Consider the following 9,180-nt stretch of genomic DNA (forward strand, 5'->3'; position numbering starts at 1 on the left):
TTTGTTTTCTTTGAATCCCTTTCGGTCTAACTCTATTCTGAAACTAAGACAAAGAAGGGATGACAAGACTGATTTACAGGGTTCTCATTTGATATAAGCTAATATGCGAAAAGACACCCAGCCTCGTCAGGGGCATAAGTTGGCCTCGACTGGCCATGGCGGCCGATGCTTCGAATTCAAAACTTGCGGAAGGAGAAAATCAAATTGAAGTGCCTATAAAGGCAATTGAAGTTGAAAAGGTAGAGTCCCACGTGGCCAACCATCTCAGCAAAATTCTGAAAAGCCAAGGTACCCAAATGATCTGAAATTAAAGTTGAAAGAAAGAAGCTAGAAAATGAAATGCCCACAAAGGCAAAAAAAAGTTGGAAAAGGCTAAGTCCCACGCGACTAGCCATTACAGCAAGTTTGAGGAGCCAAAAGTTCCCCAATGCTCTGAATGGTTAAAAAAAAAAGGAAAATAAAAACGACAAGTCAAAAGTTAAAGGCTTACGAAGGCAAAATCAAGTCGAAAAGGTTGAGTTCCACCGATCAACCGTCATAGCAAAATTTGGAAAAAAAACCCAGAGGTTCTCAGGGCCTGAAATGAAATCGGTCCCCTAGAAACGAGCAGTTGCAATTGAGATCTTTATCAAAGAAGCCGGGCCGAGATCAAGTGATTGAAATAATCAAGGCCACAAAATCAACCACTGTTTCAAACTAACAATTGTTCTTTGTTTGAAAACATGAAACATGTGCAATCCAAAGCAACCTTGCAAGAAGCAGGTGCAACCAAAGAGAAACTACGCAAGGGCAAGAAACAACTTTGCAACAACAATCCATAAAGAGAAGTCCTCTCCAAAATTCTTTTCTGTATTTACTCATTCTATGAAATAAAAAAAAATAAAAAAAGGAAGGAGAAAAATGAAACAAAAAAAAAGATAAGAAGAAAAAAAATTCAAAAATTGGTATCCTATGGTCCCCAATCTCTAGTTACATTTTTTCCAACATAGGGTCTCCACTCCCTAGTTATTTTTTCCAATATAGGGTCTTCACTCCCTAGTTGATTTTATTTTTAGACATAGGGTCTTCACTCCCTAGTCGTTTTTCAAATATAGGGTCTCCACTCTCTAGTTGAGTTTATTTTTAGACATAGGGTCTTCACTCCCTAGTTGAGTCTATTTTTAGACATAGGGTCTCCACTCCCTAGTTGAGTCTATTTTTAGACATAGGGTCTCCACTCCCTAGTCACTTTTCCAACATAGAGTCTCCACTCCCAAGTTGATTTTGTTTTAGACAGAGGGTCTCCACTCCCTAGTCGTTTTTCCAACATAAGGTCTTCACTCCCTAGTTGAGTTTATTTTTAGACATAAGGTCTCCACTCCCTAGTCGCCTTTTCGACATAGGGTCTTCACTTCCTAGTTGAGTTTACTTTAGACATATGGTCTCTACTCCCTGGTCGCCTTTTCTAACATAGGGTCTCCACTCCCTAGTTGAGTTTATTTTAGACATAAGGTCTCCACTCTCTAGTCACCTTTTCCAACATAGACCACATTCCCTAGTTGAATTTATTTAGACATAAGGTCTCCACTCCTTAGTTGCCTTTCCAACATCGGGTCTCCACTCCCTAGTTGAGTTTATTTTTAGACATAGGGTCTCCATTCCCTAGTTGAGTTTATTTTTACACGTAGGGTCTCAACTCCCTTGTCGCCTTTCCAACATAGGGTCTCTACTCCCTAGTTGAGTTTATTTTTAGACATAAGGTTTCTACTCCCTAGTCTGCTTTTCCAACAAAAGGTCTCCACTCCCTAGTTGAAGTTATTTTAGACATAAAGTCTTCACTCCCTAGTCGCTTTTCCAACATAAGGTCTCCACTCCTTAGTTAAAGTTATTTTAGACATAGGGTCTCCACTCCCTAGTCGCTTTTCCAACATAAGGTCTCTACTTCCTAGTTGATTTTTTAGTATAGATATAGGGTTCCACTTCCTGATATCTCTTTTCTCAAGGGTACACAATCCCGATTTTAATTGCTTTCAATAAAGGAATAACTTAGATTTTGTTACAATAACTCACGAAATTTTTATAGTGAAAACTGGGGCAAAAAATTTTTGTTTGTTTGTTTGCTTTGGTGCTTGAACAGGTTTTTACCGTGAAACACAAGGTTTGAGACGATCAAAAGGAGAAGTCTCAACCCAAATAAAAGAAAAGAAGAACAAGAAAAGAAGTTGAACTCTAAGTGTAGAAGCGGAGAAAAGATGCGGACTGCTCAAGGTATGATTGAAGTTGCAAGCATTGCATATCCCGCCTTGATCCGAAAAGCTGAAGAAGATTGAACCAGCGGTTGCAGCTAACAAGCATCAAGATTCAAATCAGAGTCTGCAGGAAGAACAAACCAAGACTCAATATCAAGTTTTAGAAGATTTATAGATAGGAATTTTGTAACTCGTAGTTGATAGGCTTAGCTAGTTTAGCTTTTTATTATTTATTTTTGGTGTAATAAGGAGCTCAGCAAGCAGAAACAACAACAGCAGTGAAATCACAGTTTCTCGGTAGTCCCAGCTACCAAAACTTCCAGAACTATACCAACCTGATTCCTTTATAGCCAAGGATATGTAGGCAATCTCCGAAGCAATGTTCGGTCAAACTTTTTCAAAATGCTTCCAAATGGAGTTTCAAACGGGCAAAAATTGCTCGTAGTTGCTCATTTTATCTTTGTCCGAAAACTCTTTATTATTCCGAGTAAAGAGGGGCAGCTGTGAGCACCCACTTTTTGCCCTATTTGAAAATAACTTCTAAAGAATACACCAAAATAATTTTAATTGATTTTTAGTTGTTTTTCTTTATTTAGTTGCATTTCGTGCATTTTTAATATTTTAAAATCATAGAAAAAATCATAAAAATTGCCATGTTTTAATTTCATGTCATCTTAGGTTCAATTTGCATATAGGAATTAATTTTATCAAAAAAAAAAAATCAAATCACAAAAAATGGTCATTTTTACATATTTAGACTTTAGTCTTTAAAATTAGCATTTTTCTTTAGTTTTTAGTTAATTAGTTGTTTAAATATTAATAATAGATAAAAGAATTTTAATTTTTACAAAAATAGATTAATTTAGGATTTTAATTAATTAAAGAAGAGAAAAAATAGAAACAAAGGAAAAAGGAATAAAATAGGTAATTAAAAAAGAGGTTTTAATATGAATTTGGGTTAATTCTTTGTAGTGAAAATGGCGTGTAGTAGCCACTAAATAAGGGTGTATTTAATTTTTATCCACTATTTGAAATGCTTATAAAAAATAGCCACTACTAAGGGGGAAAAGACACAATTACCCTTTATCTATTTTTTGTATAATCCCAAAATCGACGAAAACCCTTATTTCATTCCTTCATCTTCTCCGTCATCTTCCGTCATCTTCATCTTCATCTTCTCCGTCATCTTCTGTCCTTCATCTTCTCCGTCATCTTCCGTCATCTTCTGTCCTTCATCTTCTCCGTCATCTTCGTTTTTCTTTATTTGTAAGTTGGTTCAATGTCGTGTGAAGTATGTGTGAAATTTCAAAAATTAGCATTATATGTTGATTCAGTGTAGTATATTTTGTGTGATTCTGTTTTTGATAAATTTTTAGTGTGTGAAATTTGAAATGTGTTTGTGGTTGATTCAATATATTTGATTATGTAGGTATATTTCATAAAAATAGTCGTAGAAATTCATAAGCTTACTGATTATGAATTTTCAGTTAACTGTGTTCATTAAATGTAAAGAAGAAACGACATTAAATTTTGTAGTTGGAATTCAAAGTTAAGGACTGATTGTCCTTAACTTTTGCACATGAAACTTGAAGTTAAGGACAAAGTGTCCTTAACTTTGGATGTTGAAAGTATATGTTAAGGACTGTATTTCCTTAACCTATGCACTTACAATTTAAAGTTAAGGACTGATTGTCCTTAACTTTTGCACATGAAACTTGAAGTTAAGGACTAAGTGTCCTTAACTTTGGATGTTGAAAGTATAAGTTAAGGACTGTATTTCCTTAACCTTTGCATTTACAATTTAAAGTTAAGGACTGATTGTCCTTAACTTTTGCACATGAAACTTGAAGTTAAGGACAAAATGTCCTAACTTTGGATGTTGAAAGTATAAGTTAAGGACTGTATTTCCTTAACCTATGCACTTACAATTTAAAGTTAAGGACTGATTGTCCTTAACTTTGGATGTTGAAAGTATAAGTTAAGGACTGTATTTCCTTAACCTTTGCATTTACAATTTAAAGTTAAGGACTTATTGTCCTTAACTTTTGCACATGAAACTTGAAGTTAAGGACTAAGTGTCCTTAACTTTGGAAGTTGAAAGTATAAGTTAAGGACTGTATTTCTTTAACGTTTGCACTTAAAATTTAAAGTTAAGGATTGTATTTGCTTAACTTTTAAACTTGAAATTTTAAGTTAAGTCCTAATCTTTGTTTGTTTTTCCTTCTTTTCTAGTGTTATAATGGAAGGCGGTCATTTTTTTTTATTTTGACGATTGGCGTAATTTTCTGGTATATTGGAAAGGAGATTTTCAATATAAGGAAACAATTAAAAGTTTTCTGTCGAATGGCCAATGGAAGAAATTTAGGGAAAATATTTTTGGCAACTTCTTCAGATTACAAAGTGTGAAGTTCTCGGGTAAACTTATGCACTGTGTATTGCTTTCTGAAATTGTTAGTAATGAACCTGATTCGATGACCTTCAAGGTATTTGACCGCGATATTAAGTTTACTCGTGATGCATTCCATATTATTACTGGTTTGAAGTCTTATTCATCGCTTGACATGAAAGGTTTAAATGAGAAAGAGAATAGGCTTTTAAGAGTTTATTTCCCTGGAAAGGACAAAATTGAGTTGGCTGATTTGTATAGTTTTATTTTTAGTCGCCCACATGGTACAACTTCATCATTTGCTGGCAGTGATGATGATGCTTTGAAGTTGGCAACACTCTATTTTGTTGAGTCGGTTTTGTTGGGCAAGAGGAAAAATAGGAATGTGTCGGAGCAAATAATGAAAATTGTTGACGATGATGCACTTTGCGCTTCCTTCAACTGGGGCTCTCTTGCTTATGAAACGCTATTAAAATCATTGAAGAGTTGCTTGAAATCAAATGAGAATGATGTTCAGAAGGAGAAAGAGAAAGAAAAAGATATTGATAGCTACACTTTAGTTGGCTTTCCTTTTGCGTTTTGTGTCTGGATTATGGAAGTACTTCCTATTTTCCAAGAGAAACAATTTGTGAACTTCAAAGAAGTTGGTTATCCTCGAATGTTATGTTATTTTGAAATGAAGTCTCCACAATTTGATGCTCTTTGTAGAAAATATTTCCATAATAAAAAAGTAAGTTAATGTAATTACTATCTCTTTTTTTGTTTATTTGTTTTGGTTATGTATACTTATGTTTAGTTTTTCTTATATAATAATTTCGGAGGTTCATGGGATGAGTTTCTACCGCTTGTAGAGTTTGCTTATAACAACAGCTATCAGTCGAGTATTCAGATCGCTCCATATGAGGCTTTGTATGGGAGGCGGTGTAGATCTCCAGTTGGTCGGTTCAAGCCCGGTAAGGCTAGGCTATTGGGGACTGATTTGGTACAGGATGCTTTGGAGAAGGTGAAGGTGATTCAGGAGAGGCTTCGTACAACGCAGTCGAGGCAAAAGAGTTATGCTGATAGGAAAGTTCGAGAGGTGTCCTACATGGTTGGCGAGAAGGTTCTATTGAAGGTTTCACCCATGAAGGGTGTTATGAGATTTGGGAAGAATGGGAAATTGAGTCGTCGGTTCATTGGGCATTTTGAGGTGCTTCGGAGGATTAGGGAGATGGCTTATGAACTTGCTTTGCCACCCAGCTTGTTGAGCGTGCATCCGATATTTCATGTTTCGATGCTCCGGGAGTATATTGGGGATCCGTCTCATGTTCTAGATTTCAGCACCGTTCAGTTGGATGATGACTTGACCTTTGATGTGGAGCCAGTAGCTATTTTGGGTCGTCAGGTTCGGAAGTTGAGATCAAAGGATATAACTTCAGTGAAAGTGCAGTAGAGTGGTCGGCTCGTGGAGGAGGCTACCTGGGAGATCGAGCGGGAGATGCAAAGCAGATATACTCACCTATTTGAGGCTTCAGGTATGTTTCTTGACTCGTTCGAGGACGAATGTTTGTTTAAGTTGGGGAGGATGTGACGACCCGACCAGTTGTCTCATGAGTTACCGCTCTGTTTTCCCTATTTTTGCTTCTTCATGCTTTGTTATCCGTGTTTTATCTCATGAGTTACCGCTCTGTTTTCCCTATTTTTGCTTCTTCATGCTTTGTTATCCGTGTTTTATGTGATCGGGTTGATCAGTTTTAGTTCGAAGAGGATTATGTAAGAAATGAGACACTTAGTCTCTTTTAAGAAGGGTTAAGTTGGAAAAGTCAATCGGATATTGACTTTTGTGTTAGAGAGCTCGGATGCGAGTTCCGATGGTTCGGTTAGGTTCGGGAGGTGATTTATGGCTTAGGAGCGTGATCGGAATTGGTTTTGGAGGTTCAGAGTAGAATTAGGCTTGAATTGGCGAAGTTGATATTTTGGCGATTTTCGGTTGATAGGTGAGATTTTGATATAAGGGTCAGAATGGAATTCTGAGAGTTGCAATAGCTTCGTTGTGTCATTTGGGATGTGCGTGCAAAATTTCAGGTCATTCAGACGTGGTTTGGTTGGATTTTTTTATCAAAAGCGTATTTCGGAAGATTTTAGAAACTTAGGCTTGAATCCGATGTGATTTGGTATATTCAATGTTGTTTGGGGTATTTTGATGATTGGAACAAGTTTGAATAAGGTATTGAGTTATGTTTGTGCTTTTGGTTGAGGTCCCAGGGGCCTCGAGGTGATTTCGGATGGCTAACGGGAAATTTTGAGACTTGAGAGATTGCAGATTTTTGCTGCCTCTGGTGTTTTCGCACCTGCGGTTTGGAGACCGCAGGTGCGGTGCCGCATAAGCGATGAGTTGGGCGCAAAAGCGAAAAGGGGTCAGGTGAGCTGGACCGCAGAAGCGGCTATTGGGATCGCATATGCGGAATCGCAGATCCGGAGGGAGTTCGCAGATACGGTTGTGGCTGGTTTAATGAATTCCGCAGAAGTAGATGGAAGACCGCAAATGCGGTACCGCAGAAACAGTTCTTGAGTCGCAGATGCGACAATGCCTAGGCAGAATGTTTTAAGTCATTTCATCCGCGATTTTGGAGCTCATTTCCACCATAGTTGAGCATTTTGAGAGCTTTTTGAAGGAGATTAAAGAGGGATTCAAGGGGAAAACGTTTGGAGGTAAGAATTTCGGACCTAAAACTCGATTCTATTGTGAAATCTACCTAGAAAATCATGGAACTTAAGCTAAAAATGGAAGAACTAGGGCTTGGGATTTTGGACTTTTGAATTGGGATTTGAAGGACCATTTGAGGTCGGATTTGAGAACTTTTGATATGTATGAACTCGTGGGGTGATAGGGAATCTAATGATGTTAAAATTTCTTAGTTTCGAGAAGTGGGCTCGGGGCTCGGGTTTTGCTAATTCTGGGATTTTTGGTATTTTTTGATTGTTTTCGCTTGGGCTTTGTTCCCTTAGCGTATTGTGACGTATTCGTTCTAATTTTGGATAGATTCGACGCGCGTGGAGGCCGATTCGAGGGGCAAAGGCATCGCGAGCTAGAGATTTAGCCGGTTCGAGGTGAGTAATGATTGTAAATGATGCCCTGAGGGTTTGAAACCTCGTATTGCACATCGTAGTGTTATATTGAGGTGAGATACACGCTTGATAACGAGCGTGAGGTCGTGCACTATTGGGGATTGTGACTTGGTCCATCTTGATTGATGATTTTACCGCGTATTTGACTGAAACTTATTTGCTATCATCATGTTTTGGGTTGATTGCCATATTTGGGCTTCGTGCCAACTATTTGAATCATTCGTGAATTTTTATCACTATTTTCTTATTGTTTTAATTTATTACTTGAACTCAGTCATGTTATTTTCCACTGTTTTGATACTCAGTCATTTTTACTCAGTTTTGAGACTTAAATGATATTTTAAATGATGTTTTGGGCTGAGAACTATTGTTTTACTAATGCCCAAGGGGCTTGTGACGATTTTCGGACTGAGTACAGTCGAGGACCAGATATGAGGATACATTGATACTGATATGAGGCCGAGGGCCTGAGATACGTATATACGCCACGAGGTGGCTTGACTGATATGAAGCCGAGGGCCTGAGATACATATATACGCCAGGAGGTGGCTTGATTGACATGAGGCCGAGGGCCTAGATTTGATGCCACGAGATGACTTGATATTGCGCTTGGGCCGTAAGGGGCCCCTCCCGGAGTCTGTACACTCCTAGTTAGCGCGGGTACCCATTGTGATGTGAGATTGAGCCCGAGGGGCTGATACTGTTCTGAGATGTTGCCCGAGGGGCGGTTTTGTTGATATTGTGCCCGAGGGGCGAACTTTTACTTGTTATTTACCTGTTAATTACTTGTTTTACCTGCTAAAAAAGGGATTTTACTTGATTCTTCACTGATTTACTGATTTTAAGTGATTTTACTGCTTCGGTATAGAATGCCTTGTGTTTTATGTGTTTTCTTACTTTCGGTCATTATTTATATTTATTACTCACTGGGTCGGAGTACTCACATTACTCCTTGCACCGCGTGTGTAGATTCAGGCGTAGCAGGTCGCGCTCCTGAGTGATGATCCTTCCAGTCCAGGCGGTGTTTCGGAGACTACGAGATAGTTGTTGGCGTCCACAACCCCCGTGTCTCCCTTATCTTATTATTTCTATGTTCTTCATACAGTTGTACCAGATATTGTATTTAGTAGACTCGTATCAGGATCCTTAGTTGCTCATGACTTGTGACACCCCAGTTAGGGCTGTGTCGGGTTGGATTTCCGTTTTGTTATCTCTATTTCTACTAAATATTGCTATTAAATCATGTTTAAAGTATCTTTATGTTATTTAACTGCTTAAAAGGGTGAATTGTGTTAAATTGGTTGGCCTTGTCTTCACGAGAGGTGCCATCACGAGGTGCCATCACGATCGGGTTTGGGGTTAGGGTCGTGTCACCTCGGGTGGTATAAAAAGAAGGTGTGACAGTGACTCATTTACATGTGATGATGTAGTTGGAAAATGATTGGAGCATGATTATTT

At 38.1% G+C, this 9,180-nt stretch overlaps 1 protein-coding gene across 1 annotated transcript; it reads left to right on the forward strand.

The window, feature by feature from the left end:
- Positions 1-4,651: 4,651 nt before the first annotated feature.
- LOC107794927 (uncharacterized) lies at positions 4,652-5,353 on the forward strand. The gene has a single exon (XM_075224267.1). It carries the CDS (start codon positions 4,652-4,654, stop codon positions 5,351-5,353), a length of 702 nt encoding a protein of 233 aa, XP_075080368.1.
- Positions 5,354-9,180: the final 3,827 nt, after the last annotated feature.

This window comes from Nicotiana tabacum, chromosome 11, assembly GCF_000715075.1.
Source record: "Nicotiana tabacum cultivar K326 chromosome 11, ASM71507v2, whole genome shotgun sequence".
Lineage (NCBI taxonomy): Eukaryota > Viridiplantae > Streptophyta > Magnoliopsida > Solanales > Solanaceae > Nicotiana > Nicotiana tabacum.

What these genes read in the sequence shown, in the direction of transcription:
- LOC107794927 (XM_075224267.1), top strand. Translation starts at nt 4,652, where the DNA reads ATGCACTGTGTATTGCTTTCTGAAATTGTTAGTAATGAACCTGATTCG.